Source organism: Kogia breviceps, chromosome 11 (genome assembly GCF_026419965.1).
Source record: "Kogia breviceps isolate mKogBre1 chromosome 11, mKogBre1 haplotype 1, whole genome shotgun sequence".
Lineage (NCBI taxonomy): Eukaryota > Metazoa > Chordata > Mammalia > Artiodactyla > Physeteridae > Kogia > Kogia breviceps.
The window spans coordinates 23550551-23568095 of record NC_081320.1 but is presented as its reverse complement, the minus strand read 5'-3'; the positions used below and the strand labels follow the sequence as shown (position 1 = coordinate 23568095).

The 17545-nt window shown below is 39.9% G+C and overlaps 1 protein-coding gene across 5 annotated transcripts in view; it reads right to left on the bottom strand.

The window, feature by feature from the left end:
* Positions 1-15093, bottom strand: part of STAMBP (STAM binding protein) — a 34015-nt gene extending 18922 nt beyond the window's left edge. Inside the window, exons 1-2 of one of the 5 annotated variants that reach the window (XM_059079874.2) lie at positions 14992-15093; positions 12968-13185 (exon numbers count right to left, since the gene is read on the bottom strand). In XM_059079874.2, the coding sequence (XP_058935857.1) occupies positions 12968-13170 (203 nt within the window). In that variant the 5' untranslated portion in view covers positions 13171-13185; positions 14992-15093. Of the gene's footprint in view, positions 1-12967; positions 13186-14707 lie in introns of all 5 variants that reach the window. The other 4 variants (XM_059079878.2, XM_059079875.2, XM_059079877.2 and 1 more) reach the window with 4 other exon arrangements.
* Positions 15094-17545: the final 2452 nt, after the last annotated feature.

Genomic DNA, 17545 nt, shown 5'->3' with positions numbered 1-17545 from the left:
TAACCCCCTCCTATCTGGGTGAAGAACAGACGCCAGAGGGTGACCTACACGCAGAGGCAGGGCCAAATCCAAAGCTGAATCCCGGGAGCTGTGCGAACAAAGGAGAGAAAGGGAAATTTCTCCATGTAGCCTCAGGAGCAGTGGATTAAATCTCCACAATCAACTTGATGTACCCTGCACCTGTGGAGTACCTGAATAGACAACAAATCATCCTAAAACTGAGGCCGTGGACTTTGGGAGCAACTGTAGACTTTGGGGTTTGCTGTATGCGACAGACTAGTTTCTGATTTTTATGTTTATCTTAGTACAGTTTTTAGGGCTTGTTATCATTGGTGGATTTGTTTATTGGTTTTGTTGCTCTCTTTTTTATTACTTATTATTTTTTAATTTTAATAATTTTAAAAAATTTTTTTATTTTAATAACTTTATTTTATTTTTAAAATTCTTTTTACTTTTTTTCCTCCCTTTTCTTCTGAGCCGTGTGGCTGACAGGGTCTTGGTGCTCCAGCCAGGTATCAGACCTGAGCCTCTGAGGTGGGAGGGTTGAGTTCAGGACATTGGACTACCAGAGACCTCCCCGCCCCATGTAATATCAATCCGCGAGAGCTCTCCCAGAGATCTCCATTTCATCGCTAAGACCCAGCTCCACTCAATGACCAGCAAGCTCCAGTTCTGGACACCCCATGCCAAACAACTAGCAAGACAGGAACAAAACCCCACCCATTAGCAGAGAGGCTGCCTAAAATCATAATAAGGCCACAGACACCCCAAAACACACCACCGGATGCAGTCCTGCCCACCAGAAAGACAAGATCCAGCCCTATCCACCAGAAAACAGGCACCAGTCCCCTTCACCAGGAAGCCTACACAACCCACTGAACCAACCTTACCCACTGGGGGCAGACACCAAAAACAGTGGGAACTACAAACCTGCAGCCTGTGAAAAGGAGACCCCAAACACAGTAAGTTAGGCAAAATGAGAAGACAGAGAAACACACAGCAGATGAAGGAGCAAGGCAAAAACCCACCAGACCAAACAAATGAAGAGGAAATAGGCAGTCTCCCTGAAAAATAATTCAGAGTAATGATAGTAAAGATGATCCAAAATCTTGGAAATAGAATGGAGAAAATACAAGAAATGTTTAACAAGGACCTAGAAGAACTAAAGAGCAAACAAACAATGATGAACAACACAATAAAAGAAATTTAAAATTCTCTAGAAGGAATCAATAGCAGAATAACTGAGGCAGAAGAACGGATAGATGACCTGGAAGATAAAATAGTGGAAATAACTACTGCAGAGCAGAATAGAGAAAAAAAAAGAATGAAAAGAATTGAGGACAGTCTGAGAGACCTCTGGGACAATGTTAAACACACCAACATTCAAATTATAGGTGTCCCGGAAGAAGAAGAGAAAAAGAAAGGGACTGAGAAAATATTTGAAGAGATTATACTTGAAAACTTTCCTAATATGGGAAAGGAAATAGTCAACGAAGTCCAGGAAGCACAGAGAGTCCCATTCAGGATAAATCCAAGGAGAAACATGCCAAGACACATATTAATCAAACTATCAAAAATTAAATACAAACAAAAAATATTAAAATCAGCAAGGGAAAAGCAACATATAACACACAAGGGAATCCCCATAAGGTTAACAGGTGATCTTTCAGCAGAAACTCTGCAAGCCAGAAGGGAGCGGCAGGACATATTTAAAGTGATGAAAGGGAAAAACCTACAACCAAGATTACTCTACCCAGCAAGGATCTCATTCAGATTCAAAGGAGAAATTAAAACCTTTACAGACAAGCAAAAGTTAAGAGAATTCAGCACCACCAAACCAGCTTTACAACAAATGCTAAAGGAACTTCTCTAGGCAGGAAACACAAGAGAAGGAAAAGACCTACAATAACAAACCCAAAACAATTAATAAAACGGTAATAGGAACATACATATCGATAAATACCTTAAATGTAAATGGACTAAATTCTCCAACCAAAGACCAGGTAATGTTAACAAAGATCCTGGGAGTCTCTGCTTCTGACAGGATCACTGTATTCCCATGTAGGGAGCACCAAAAGCCTGGGAACCACCAGGGCCTGCACTGCTCAGTGCACCTCTCAGGGCAGCAATGCCAGGCTCCCACCTCACTGCTCCATTCAGCTGCAACCCTCCCCACTGGGTCCCATCATGCCTTTTAAAAAAGATTCTGTATAATGAGTGGAGAGCAGAGAGGTATATTTAGTGGCTTCACTCAGCACTCCAGAATCATCAATATGGAGCCTCTGGATCTCTCCCAGATGCCAGCTCCCCCCAACACCTGCACTCGTTCTTCTGTTACAGTTAGAATTAGGGTCAGGATGGGGGGTGTTAGGAGGGAGAGCATTCTGACAAGAGCGTGGGTAAGTTCCCATAGTGAGATGCAATATGTATAGGACTGAAGGAAGGCCCAAGTGGCTAGAGCACAGAAAGCAAAGAGGTGAGTACACAAGCTGAGGCTAAAGAGCCTGGTAGGGGCTACCCTACAGAGGACCCTATGCACCAGAAAAAAAGGGGTTCACATTCTTAACCTAAAATCAGTAGAAAGAGCTGCAAAGATTTTTCAGCTAAGTGTTGACATGATTGCATTTGAAAAAGACCTCTGGCTACCTGGTGAAGAAAAGATTGCAGGGTTTCTCAACCTCAGCACTACTGACACTTTGCAATGGGTAATTCTTTGTTGTGGGGGGCTGTCCTATACATTATAGGATGCTTAGCAGCATCCTTGGCATCTCCACGCTAGATGTATTCATACATGGAGTTGTGACAACCAAAGTCTCCAGACATTGCCAAATGTCCCCAAGGGGCAAAATCAACCCTCATTGAGAATCACTGAATTAAGGAAGAGCAAGAGAGAATGACGGAGACAACTGGAGGTTTCACCGTAGTGCAGGTAGCAATTATGGTAGCTTAGAATTGAGGAGGTGGAAAAGGAAGGAAGTGAACTGATTAGGGTTAGGATTAGGGATTAGGGAGACATTTAGGAAGTAAAGTCAATGATACAGGTTGCTTGGTTGAAATGGAAGGAGAAAGTGAGAGGAATTAAGGAGAATGAGCGATTCTGGCCTAAGCATACAGGGAGGTGCTTAGTACCATGAGCTAAGATTCCAGGTAGATCCTAGATTTTGAGCCAATGTAAAAGTGGAACAAGACTTTTGGGAGTATTGGGATATGTGAGTATAATTGTACATGTAGGAGGAACATAAATCATTAGAGACCAAAGGGCAAACTGTAGTATTCAATTACATTGGTAGCCCCCAGTGAACAATGCCTCCTGGCATTCATGACCCTGAGTAGTCCCTCCTCTTGAATCTAGGCTGGCTCTGTGACCTTTAACTAATGGAATATGGCAAGAAAAACATTCTGAGACTTCTGAGTCCAGGTAATAAGAAGGCCTGGTAGCTCCCACATTTGTGCCCTAGGGTGGCCATTTAAGAAGTCTAAGTACACTGAGACCACCATGCTGTGAGAGGCCCAAACTTGCTATTTGGAGAGGCCATGTGGAAGATAAGTGAAGCCCCTTGCCAGTGGTCCCAGCTAAGCTTCCAGTTTACAGAACCAACTTACCAACCATATTTATGAGGCCACCTTGGAAGTGCATCCTTCAGCTCCAGTCAAGCCATCCATGTGAGCCAATGTGCTGGCCCCATCAAGCCCTGACCAAATAAGTTGTTGTTTTGGGTCGGTAACTTTGAGTTGCTTTGTTACACAGCAATAGATAACTGAAACAGCCTCTCTAAGGCTCACTTTTGCCTACTGTAAATTAGAAATAATAATAATACCTACCTCAGATTTGTTGTAAGGGTAAGTTAAATAATGCCTGGCACTAGAAGTACTCAAATATTGCTATTTTTATACTTGTAGGCACCAAAAAAAGTGCTTAATAGTTGATTATTTTATTGCACAATATTGATTAATACTGTTAATATTAACAAAGCAATTGTCACATTCTCTGGCTGCCCTATATTGAACAGAACCTCTCAGTCACTCTGCTTCCTTCTTTGCTTCATAGCACTTATCACCACTTGAAAAATATATTTTTATTATCTGTCTCCAACACTAGAATAAAAGCTCCATGAGAGTTAAGACTTTGTTTTGTTCATTGTGATATCCCAAGTGACCTGTCACATATAGTCAATAAATATTTGTTGAATGAGTAAAGAAAAAAAAAATCTCCAACCAAAAGACATAGACTAGCTGAATGGAAACAAAAACAAGACCCGTATATATGCTGTCTACAAGAGACCCACTTCAGACCTAGGGACATATACAGACTGAAAGTGAGGAAAAAGATATTCCACGCAAATGGCAATCAAAAGAAAGCTGGAGTAGCACTTCTCATATCAGACAAAATAGACTTTAAAATAAAGACTATTACAAGAGACAAAGAAGGCAACTACATAATGATCAAGGGATCAATCCAAGAAGATATAACAATTGTTAAGTATTTATGAACCCAACATAGCAGCACCTCAGTACGTAAGGCAAAGGCTAACAGCCATAAAACAGGAAAATCGACAGTAATACAATAATAGTAGGGGACTTTAACACCCCACTTTCACCAATGGACAGATCATCCAAAATGAAAATAAATAAGGAAACACAAGCTTTAAATGATATATCAAACAAGATGGACTTAATTGATATTTATAGGACATTCCATCCAAAAACAATAGAATACACTTTCTTCTCAAGTGCTAATGGAACATTCCCCAGGATACATCATATACTGGGTCACAAATCAAGCCTTGGTAAATTTAAGAAAATCAAAATTGTATCAAGTATCTTTTCTGACCACAGTGCTATGAGACTAGATATCAATTACAGGAAAAAACTGTAAAAAGTACAAACATATGGAGGCTAAACAATACACTACTAAAAATCAAGAGATCACTGAAGAAATCAAAGAGGAAATCAACAAAATACCTAGAAGCAAATGACAATGAAAACACAATGACCCAAAACCTGTGGTATGCAGCAAAAGCAGTTCTAAGAGGGAAGTTTATAGCAATACAATGCTACTGCAAGAAACAAGAAAAACCTCAAATAAACAACCTAACCTTACACCTAAAGCAAGTAGAGAAAGTAAAACAAAAACACCCCAAAGTTAGCAGAAGGAAAGAAATCATAAAGATCAGATCAGAAATAAATGAAAAAGAAATGAAGGAAATGATAGCAAAGATCAATAAAACTAAAAGCCGGTTTTTTGACAAGATAAACAAAATTGATAAACCATTAGCCAGACTCATCAAGAAAAAAAGGTAAAAGACTCAAATCAATAGAATTAGAAATGAAAAAGGAGAAGTACCAACTGACACTGAAGAAATACAAAGGATCATGAGAGATTACTACAAGCAACTCTATGCCAATAAAATGGACAACCTGGAAGAAATGGACAAATTCTAAGAAATGCACAACCTTCCAAGACTGAACCAGGAAGAAAGAGAAAATATAAACAGACCAATCACAAGCACTGAAATTGAAAACGTGATTAAAAATCTTCCAACAAACAAAAGCCCAGGACCAGATGGCTTCACAGGTGAATTCTATCAAACATTTAGAGAAGAGCTAACACCTATCCTTCTCAAACTCTTCCAAAATACAGCACAGGGAGGAACACTCCCAAATTCATTCTACGAGGCCACCATCACCCAGATACCAAAACCAGACAAAGATGTCACAAAGAAAGAAAACTACAGGCCAATATCACTGATGAACATAAATGCAAAAATCCTCAACAGAATACTAGCAAACAGAATCCAACAGCACAGTAAAAGGTTCATACACCATGATCAAGTGGGGTTTATCCCAGGAATGCAAGGATTCTTCAATATACGCCAATCAATCAATGTGATACACCATAGTAACAAACTGAAGGAGAAAAACCATATGATCATCTCAATAGATGCAGAAAAAACTTCTGACAAAATTCAACACCCATTTATGATAAAAACTCTCCAGAAAGTAGGCATAGAGGGAACTTACCTCAAATAATAAAGGCCATATGTGACAAACCCACAGCCAACATTGTTCTCAAGTGTGACAAAACTGAAACCATTTCCACTAAGATCAGGAACAAGACAAGGTTGCACACGCTCACCACTCTTATTCAACATACTTTTGGAAGTTTTAGCAACAGCAATCAGAGAAGAAAAAGAAATAAAAGGAATCCAAATAGGAAAAGAAGAAGTAAAACTGTCACTGTTGGCAGATGACATGATACTATACATAGAGAATCCTAAAGATGCTACCAGAAAACTACCAGAGCTAATCAATGAATTTGGTAAAGTAGCAGGATACAAAATTAACGTACAGAAATCTCTTGCATTCCTATACACTAGTGATGAAACATCTGAAAGAGAAATTAAGGAAATACTCCCATTTACCACTGTAACAAAACGAATAAAATACCTAGGAATAAACCTACCTAAGGAGACAAAAGACCTGTATGCAGAAAACTAAAAGACACTGATGAAAGAAATTAAAGATGATACAAACAAATGGAGAGATATACCATGTTCTTGGATTGGAAGAATCAACATTGTGAAAATGACTCTACTACCCAAAGCAATCTACAGATTCAGTGCAATCCCTATCAAACTACCAATGGCATTTTTCACAGAACTAGAACAAAAATTTCACAATTTGTATGGAAACACAAAAGACCCCGAATAGCCAAAGCAATCTTGAGAACAAAAAATGGAGCTGGAGGAATCAGGCTCCCTGACTTCGCACTATACTACAAAGCTACAGTAATCAAGACAGTATGGTACTTCCACAAAAACAGAAATATAGATCAATGGAACAGGATAGAATGCCCAGAGATAAACTCACGCACATATGGTCACCTTATCTTTGATAAAGGAGGCAAGAATATACAATGGAGAAAAGACAGCCTCTTCAATAAGTGGTGCTGGGAAAACTGGACAGCTACATGTAAAAGAATGAAATTAGAACAGTCCCTAACACCATACACAAAAATAAACTCAAGGGCTTCCCTGGTGGCACAGTGGTTGATAATCTGCCTGCTGATGCAGGGGACACGGGTTCATGCCCCGGTCTGGGAAGATCCCACATGCCATGGAGCGGCTGGGCCCGTGAGCCATGGCCACTGAGTCTGTGCGTCCGGAGTCTGTGCTTCACACTGGGAGAGGCCACAACAGTGAGAGGCCCGCGTACCGCAAACAAACAAACAAACAAAAAAACACCTCAAAATGGATTAAAGGCATAAATGTAAGGCCAGACACTATCAAACTCTCAGAGGAAAACACAGGCAGAACACTCTATGACATAAATCACAGCAAGATCCTTTTTGACCCACCCCCTAGAGAAATGGAAATAAAAACAAAAATAAACAAATGGGACCTAATGAAGCTTAATAGCTTTTGCACAGCAAAGGAAACCATAAACAAGACAAAAAGATAACCCTCAGAATGGAAGAAAATATTTGCAAATGAAACAACTGACGAAGGATTAATCTCAAAAATATACAAGCAGCTCATGCAGCTCAATATCAAAAAAAACCAAACAACCCAATCCAAAAATGGGCAGAAGACCTAAACAGACATTTCTCCAAAGAAGATATACAGATTGCCAGCAAACACATGCAAGGATGCTCAACATCACTAATCATTAGAGAAATGCAAATCAAAACTACAGTGAGGTATCACCTCACACCAGGCAGAATGGCCATCATCAAAAAACCTACAAACAATAAATTCTGGAGAGGGTGTGGAGAAAAGGGAACCCTCTTGCAGTGTTGGTGGGAATGTAAATTGATACAGCCACTACGGAGAACAGTATGGAGGTTCCTTAAAAAACTAAAAATAGGGCTTCCCTGGTGGCGCAGTGGTTGAGAGTCTGCCTGCCAATGCAGGGGACACAGGTTCGTGCCCTGGTCCAGGAAGATCCCACATACCGCGGAGTGGCTGGGCCTGTGAGCCATGGCCGCTGAGCCTGAGCGTCTGGAGCCTGTGCTCCACAACGGGAGAAGCCACAACAGTGACAGGCCCGTGTACTGCAAAAAAACAAAAACAAACAAAGAAAACACTGAAAATAGAATTACCATATGACCCAGCAATCCCACTACTGGTCATATACCCTGAGAGAACCATAATTCAAAAAGAGTCACGTACCAAAATGTTCACTGCAGCTCTATTTACAATAGCCAGGACAAGGAAGCAACCTAAGTGTACATCGACAGATGAATGGATAAAGAAGATGTGGCACATATATACAATGGAATATTACTCAGCCATAAAAAGAAACGAAATTGAGTTATTTGTAGTGAGGTGGATGGACCTAGAGTCTGTCATACAGAGTGAAGTAAGTCAGAAAGAGAAAAACAAATACCGTATGCTAACACATATATATGGAATCTAAAAAAAAAATGGTTCTGAAGAACTAGGGGCAGGACACGAATAAAAAAGTTTGAACATTTTTTTAAATTGATAAACATTTTTATTCTAATATTATAGTAATAATTCAAGTGCAATTTTCTTCGAAAAGTCAACTCTGTTAAAACAAAACTTGTTAAATATCTTTCATCAAACATACGCATATTCTTTTCAATCCCCCAGAGCAGTCAGAGCCATGTAGCAGAGGTAAGATTTTTTTTTTAAAGCCTACTACATTTCGTTATTGCTAAAAAAAATCTGAATCAGTTGTCAAGGTCTCAGAAGCAGTGATTAATTCACTTTTGATAGCTCTACCAGATACTCTGACATAAAATCATGAATCCAGACATCTGTGTCTGGCAGCGATATGTCCACTAAATAGACCACTACTTTCCGGTCCCAAGGGTTAGTCTCTACGTAGACGTAAAGAATGGACTTGAGGACACGGGGAGGCAGAGGGTAAGCTGGCACGAAGCGAGAGAGTGGCATGGACATATATACACTACCAAATGTAAAACAGACATCTAGTGGGAAGCAGTTGGAGATCAGCTCGGTGCTTTGTGACCACCTAGAGGGGTGGGATAAGGAGAGTGGGAGGGAGACGGAAGAGGGAGGGGATATGGGGATACATGTATATGTATAGCTGATTCCCCTTGTTATACAGCAGAAACTAACACAACATTGTAAAGCAATTATACTCCAATAAAGATGATTAAAAAAAACTTACTATCTGGCCCTTTTACAGAAAAAGTTCTCCAATCTCTGGACTATACTCACAGTCTCTACTCTCTTACTGTCCCTTCACCTGTCAACCCACTCCAATCTTTAATCCTTCCAGTGAAATTGCTTATCAAGATAACTGATCAAGTCATGACATCAAACCAAAATCCTTGCCCATCTGACACAGCTGGCCACTGTCCTGCAAATACTAACCTCTTTTGGCTCCCATGACAAAGTGATGGATTTCCTAGATTTCTTCCTACTTCTCGAACCTTCCTTCAAGGAAAGGTTTCTTGATACTTTAATACGCCATGGATTGTTCTGGCATCTAATGAAGCCTATGGACCCTTCTCAGAATAATTTTTTAAAGATATAATATAAATTATGAAATATTACAAAAAGCCCAATTCTACTGTAATGCAGTTTTCAAAATATTAAAAAATTGTGATATGTGCTTACTTATTCATGCATTGTTAATACATTAAAAAACAGGATGTAGTTGTGGGTTTAATAACTCTGTACTGTAATTCTGAAGTAGTGATAAGTATAAATGTTATTTTGAGATATCAGCAACAATCATAATTTAATATGAAAATATCTTGATTTCTACTGATGACAAAACTACAAATATTAATAATACTGTGGTTTGACGCCTATATTCAAAATTAAAGAAAGTGCTAAATTTCAGTTAGAGATTTGTAAAAACAAGAAAAGTTTTTCCCAACCAAGTTCATGGATCCTGAATTTTATCAATGAATCCCTGTGGGTTCCTGGATCCCAGATTAAGAACCACTGCACTACAAGGTCTCAGCAGTTTTCATGGCTTCAGAACCAACTATATGTTGAGTACTCCTGGGCTTGTATCTCCAACTGAGACCTCTCCTCTGAGTTCAGACCGCTACATCCAACCTCCTACTGGACATCTCTACTTGGATATCTCACAGATAACTTAAACTTTACACCTTAACACGTCAAAAACCCAGGCCTGAACTCTTGAATCTTCCCATTACCCAACCCCTTTTCAACACCACTCTCCCCATCTCAATAAAGGGACCAGCAAATCCTAAGTTACTCAAGGCAGAAACTGAGGTCAATCTTGATACCATCTTCTTTCCCAAATTATCAGTACGTTCCATGGACTCTACCTCCAGAATACCAAATCCATCTGCTCCTTTCCAGTCCACCATGTTCCTTCAACCTACCAGCCTCTCTCTTGACACTCCCTCCACCAGTTACCACATAGCAGCCAAAATTTGTATTTTTAAAATGTAAGTAAGATTAGGTCACAACCTCACTTAAAACTTTTCAATGGCTTTCACTGCTCTCAAGATAAAATGTAAACTCCTCACTGTGGCCTATAAGATCCTGCATGATTTGGCTCCGCCTGCCTCTCCAACTTCATCTGTGGTCATTCTCCCTCTTCACTTGCTACACTCCAAACACAATGATCTTTCAATCCTCAGAACACACTAAGGTCTTTCCTACCTGAGAGCTTCTGAATACACAGCTGTATCTGTTTTAAATGCTCTGCTTTACGCTTTTGGAATGACCAACTCTATGGCATCCTTCAAGTCTCAGTTTAAATCTTACCTTCTCAGATAGACATTACTCTATTTAATTAGATAACCTTGGTTATTCCCTGTCCCAGCACTCTCTGTTGCTTCCACAGCATTTTCCCTATTTTGTGAACTGTATATTTATTTGATTACCTGTATACTGTCTTCTCCCATAAGTAGAATAAGGGCAGGGACCATTTTACTTACTATGTATTCAGGACCTACTGCAGTATCAAGTAGACAGTAGGTATATGTAATATATATTTCTTGAATGAATATGGTCCTCACCCTCAAAGCACTTTCTATGTGGGATAACAAGACACAGAGGGACCTTCAGAAAATACCTGGTAGAGTGACTCCATGATTCTAATGAACTTTCTCAACTATGATTTCCCAAAAGAATTGTGCCCCTCATTCTGAGAGAACTATCTACAAGATTACTGGAAATATACAAGAATACTAATTCTACCAGCAGCACAGTATATGAAGAGAGGGACAATAGCCAAAGAAACTTCTCAGGAAAATAAATTGTGTGCCCATTGTGCCTAGGAATGAAAAACCATACAAGCAAAGAGAGGCAGAAATATAATTATAATTCCACAAAACGTTATCAACATTGAGGCCACATAACAGGACATTATGGTATGGATGGATGCAAGATCTCTGAGGAAACAGACACTATTTCTAAACTTAAAACCGAAACAGTAGCAGTCCCTTTTCTCCATTCTAAAATTACAGTATGAATTCTAGGCAATCCACTCTTACACCTACTCTTCTTTAGAGTACTGGTTCTCAACTGGGTCAGTTTTGCCTCTTAAAAAACATTAGTTGATGTCTGGAGACATTTTGGGTTGTCATAACTTGGGGGTAAAGGGTTCTACTGGCATCTAGCGAGCAGAGAGACCAAAGATGCTGCTAAACATGCTACAATGCACAGAACACTCCCCACAACAAAGAATTATTCAACCCCAAATGTCATTAACACCAAAGTTGACAGACTCTGCTTTAGAGTGGCATGTGATCAAAAACTTAATATCATATAATTGATGGGCATACATCATCTCTGGAAGAACATATAAGAAACTAATAAGAGTGCTTGTTTCTGGGGAGGGGAGCTAAAGGTTTCGGGGAAAAGAGGAGTGGTAGGGAGATTTAGTTCTTAAATATATACCCTTTTGTGTCTTCTGAATTCTGTACTACACGTACATGTTACCTATTCAAAAACAACAAAAAATAACCAAAAATTAGTGTGGCTCAAGACTATGATCTCAAAAGACTACCTTCAATTCATGAAACATTACCAAAAAGAAAACAAAAAGAACAGGACCTATGTTGTAGAATGAATCCTGAATTAAGAGTTAAGAAAATTCAGGTTTTGTCACTCCAAACTGTGGAACAAAGCCTACCACTAAACCCAGAGGGTGTTTCCTCATATGCAGAATGGGAGGACGATGTGCCTTACTCAATGTACGCAGAACTGTGAAGATCAAGTGAAACAATGCAGGTGAAATACTCTACAAACTATTTAAGAGCCATACAAATACACTGTAATTATTATTATTTTAAGATCCTGGTATCATGAAAGAACAAAACTAGAAATTATAAGTGAGACCCTTTAAAATTATTCCCTTCCTAAATTAGACATCTTTTCCAATATCACTGGGGCTTTAGCAATTGTTCCTGTTAACTGAACTGAAATCTTCAATTTATGCTGCAAGAGGCTAAGCAACTCAAGGGAAAGGTCTTATGATGAGCTATACAAACTGTAGGTGATCAATACTTATTTGATGATTTTTATGCTTATGATAAAGGTTAAGAAAAAACCTTTTTCTTGAGTCATTCAATTTGCTACAAAATAAGCAGAGGTGAGGAATTTTGGCTCTGTTAAACCTCAACAATAATTCTCTGATTGGCTGTCTTCATAGAGAGAGGACAGCGAAAAACATTCATCAATACAAAACATGTATAGTTTAAACACCAACTTTCTTGCCTAACAGCTGGGCCATGTGGGCACAAGCCAAAGAGCTAGGTCTCTTACTCATGAAATTACTGAGTCATGAAAACAACACTTTCAGTACTCATGTCTTTGAATGTCAAGGACAGCCAATATGTAGGAGCTTCTAGCAAAAATGATTAATGATAATTATGCTGTAAAGTTCTCTAGTTTTAGCAATTCTGAGCTGAAATAAACGAGCACAAGGACAGAATGAGTGAGGCATCAGTCACCGGAAAAGAAAAAGGAAACTGGAGGCGTCTTACGTGATATACTTGTTATAGAGGATGAACGCATGTTCAATGTTGCCTTCTTCACAGTAAATAGATGCCATTCGGATAATCTCCACTCCAGAGCGGAAGTACCGACGGGGTGGAATGTCTTCGTTTATCTCCACTGCGCTACCCATCTGGGAGAGAGCCCTCACCCGGTCTTCGGGTGGGAGGCTCACATCTCCACGGTCAGACATCAGGACCAAGAAGTTCTGAAACAGAAAAAAAAAAAAAAAAAAGATGGCATCAACACCAAGGCCCCCATCAGCCGAGAACAGCCTAATACCCTGTGTTTTTCCCACAAACCTCCACCTTGCAAAGAAATTAAGAGAAAAATACCACATGCTGTAGCTCATATCAAAAAAGGTCTCTTTCCCACAAGAAGCCTGAGACACTCAAGGAAGCCCATATCACAAGGACAAAAGGATTGGCAGACTCAAAAATCCATAATCCCTGCACCATAATTAGGTGGTACAAACAGTATAAGTATAATGAGCCACAGGGGTTCAATTCTCTCTTCATGCTAATCATTCCATGTCATTAGGTAGCCCTGCCCTTGGCATCATAAAAAGAAGGACAGTATCTTAAATGTTTTCCATTCTCTCTCCTCCCAGCTCCATCCACCCCAGTACCTGGCAGAGTATACTCAATGAACTTTCATGATGATAAGTGATTTCAAGCTGATCATTTAACCTGAGGGTAACTGACTTGAGCGCATGGTTAGTTAGAGGAAATGGTGTGGAATTAATGCTCATAATCCTAACTCTGCTCATGAAACCACTATTCCAGTCAATCTACAACATCATTCACCATTTCAGGGCAAGGAATTTAGATCTAGAAAACAATTTATTAAATCTATCTTCAAAGACTAAGTACTCTTTGAATAACAAAAGGACACAAAGGTAACTTGAAATGCAAAAAACAAACCAACAAAAAACCCTGGAAGTTTTCCCTCCTTGGGTCTCAGATTGCAGTCATTCTATAATCTTTCTTGACACATACTGAATTACAGCACATCCTAACCAGCATGCTTGTAGAATATACTTGTAGAATATGCTTGTAGAATATACAAGCTACTGTAGATTTTGGAATTCAAGGCCCTGTGTCAACTGGCCTCATTTTGTCCTTTCAATCTTAAACCTTACTCATTCCCAACAGAGATCTTTTGCTTCAGTCAGGATTCTTATCTGCCCAGAAATCCTGACATTTCAGTTTCATTTGTCTATCCACTGCTTTTGTTTTCCATTCCAACCCCTCCCTCAGAGATGGTCTTTTTCGGGCCAATTCTATCTCTAGGTCACACTTCCTCCACCAACCTTCTTCTCAAACACCCTAATAGTACAAAAGTTGTGGGGACTACCAGGGATGTGGAGACATTCCATCTCCTGTGGAAGCTTTTTTAGGGGCTCAGAAAGCTACTAGCAAATCTAAAACCTCCCCAAGTTGTCTAATTAGTAAACTCGGGGCAAAGCCCATCAAAGCTATTTGAAGCAGAGCAAGCTTGTTGCTCTTCAGTCCCTCTTGGTAGAGGATCTTTTGGTAGAGAATGGAACCCCCTCCCGAGGCCAGGAAGTGGTGCCCAGAGCTACAAGGCTGAGCAACACTCCAGGGAGGAGATGCAGTATCCGTAAAGAAGGTGGGAAGGTGGCGTAAAGAACCAAGGGGGAAAGATGAGGAGGAGGCGAATGGAAGTAGCAGGAATGAGCGAAGGGGGCGTATACAGTGGAGACGGACCTCCTGACAACTGCGTGAGGCCCCCTTCTCGAAGGCACTCAAGCCCAAGTTGTCAAGACCCGGCAAAATCAGCTAAGGTTTTCGGGTCTTTTGCGTGCGGTAGGAGGGGACGCGCTGGGCCCGGCTGGGGACCGGAGCCGTCAGGGCCCTCGCGCGCGGCAGGCCGGGCAAGGGGCGCGGGGAGGAGAAGGCTGCAGGCTCCACACTCACGGTGGCCGCTCCCCGCCAGAGTCCGACCACGCTCAGCTGCCCGGCCCCACCATACTCCTGGGACCCTTCCCCACCTGTCCCCGCGGACGACACTCGGCGCTTCCGGAAACGTCACATCCGGCGCCCACTCCGCCCCCTCCTTCTGGTCTATCGGTTAATTCTCAAGAACTTAGGGCAAGGGGCGGTGACTGGTGGGCGGGGCTAGAGCTGCCACCTGCGGAAAAACCCACCAATGAGGAGAGAGCGGGGCGGTGGCCACTTTGGTAAAACAAAACCAACGGGGAAGAAAAGGGAAACAAATAGTTAAAGGACCCAAAGACTGAGCTAACTTTCATTTTTAGGTTAGCGCAGACACAGTAAATGTCTGCGCTAACCTAAAATGTCTGCACTAACCACCGATGCATTCCACCATGTGAAAGGCTACACAAGTTGTAATACAACATCCCTTATAAAAGCTTAGAAAGTATGGAATCAGATAAAATCTATTACATAAATCATACATTTATTGGAATTAGACTGGCAACTTTCATGCTTGCCCCATGCCTTCATGTTCTTCACATTTGTGAGGTATGTTAAATGATTATGTCAGTCCTAAAAAGCTACCTTGTCCCAGTTCTCTGGAGAAAACTGTATGAGCTTTCTCAGAATTGATTGGGTGTTGAACACTATCCCACCAGTCTATCAATGCCCTATATATACTACTAAGTCATTGGAAAACCAGGAGATGAGCTGTGTTTTTACTTTTATTTTTATTGCTAAATACATATCCTCGGGTCTTCTCTATGTGGAAGACATACATAGACATACATAGACATCTCTGAATTTCCATTCCCTTATTTCTTAGAAATTACTCAAGTCTCAGCTCTTGATTTCACCTTAATTTTGTTCATTGCCACATTCAGAAACTCAATGTCCAGTTCTGTTTTAAATCTTTGTGGCCAGAGAGGTAGGTCACATTAGACTCATTGGCTGTTAGGGTCCATCCTTGTTAGTGGCAAGGTTTTCAGAGGAAGAGTATTTGGGGAGCAAGCATTCTAGTGGTTTCCACTAGTAGGATCTAAAAGTAAATTTCATTTTGTAAACTTTAGCAAACCACTTTAGCCCCTCACGTTCTTTTTTGAATACTGGTTAAATCATTAATTATTTTTAGCATATGTTACAACAAAATTTTACCCGTAAATTTGAAAAGCATATCTTCTACAACTATTTTCTTTTCAAACTGAAAGGCTTTCATAGCTTCATTAAGAGACTTCATCATCTTGTTACTAGAAATTTTTCTCTATGTTTTCATGGATAAACTGATTCTGTTGATGGGGTTACCATCACATAAGAAGCAGGTGCACATTTGTTTTAGTTTAGCAATATTATTAGTTCTTGGTCATCATAATATTCGTTTTTTTTTTTTTTTTTTTGTGGTATGCGGGCCTCTCACTGTTGTGGCCTCTCCAGTTGCGGAGCACAGGTTCCAGACGCGCAGGCTCAGTGGCCGTGGCTCACGGGCCCAGCCGCTGCACGGCATGTGGGATCTTCCCGGACCGGGGCATGAACCCGTGTCCCCTGCATCTGCAGGCGGATTCTCAACCACTGCGCCACCAGGGAAGCCCTCGTTAAATGTTTTAATATTTAAAGCTGTTTCAATTTCTAGTCTGAATTTTGTTAAATATTACATTTGAATTTGTCCCTGCTTCAATGTATAGTATTCAGCTTTATAAATTTTTAAAAATATTAGTAGACTAAAGAACAAAGTTTAATATTTAAGATTGTCTAGAAATATATCAATATGCATTTTTCTTGATCACTATATAATATCAATGAATTTGCTTGCTTTTGACCACTGCAAAATTGTCAAGTACTTTTCTATTTATCTACACATACTATTTCATAAATGGGTGTGCTTAACAAGTACTAAATGCTTTAAAACTGAAATAGAAACCCATTTGCTTTGGAGTCTGATTGTATTACCCAGTAATTGAATTGTTTTGTCCTACTGCTGTCCAGAAGAATACCCACAATTTCTTTAAACTCTAAAAATAGTTGCTATAATAAAAAAGATCTTCTGCCTCATTGTCTTATTAACTTAAAATTTTGAATCTTATGAAAGAACTACTATTTTGATTTTGAGTAGGATTTTCCTGTCAGATAGCCCCTCTATCACACCCACATAAATCCAACATTCAAAGAGGGATTGCTGATCTGAAAACCTGGCTAAACTTACCAGGGTTTCTAAATCAGGGAAAAGAAAGCTCCTTCTGAAAATTTCAGTGTGTTTATGTTACTTTCTACACAAAATTGTTGGCCTGAGGTAGTAGACAACTGTTCTTTGCCTAGCAAAGGACATAAGACTAACTTTTTAATGTCACAATGCCAATAAAATTGTATTGAAAATGAGTGTTTAATCTCTAAGGGTCACTGTGCAAAGCAATGGGGACAAAAATATATGTATGACACATGTGTATATTATGAATGCATAGAAATTATGTTCCTTTTCAGTTGGAGTTGGAATTACCTTATGATGAAGTTGTTGAGAAGGCTACAGTAAAACTAGTAACATTGAGATAAATCTGAGGTTTGGGGCTCCACCTGTAGTTTGTTTTGAAGAATAGTGTCTCCTGTCACCAAGAAAAATAT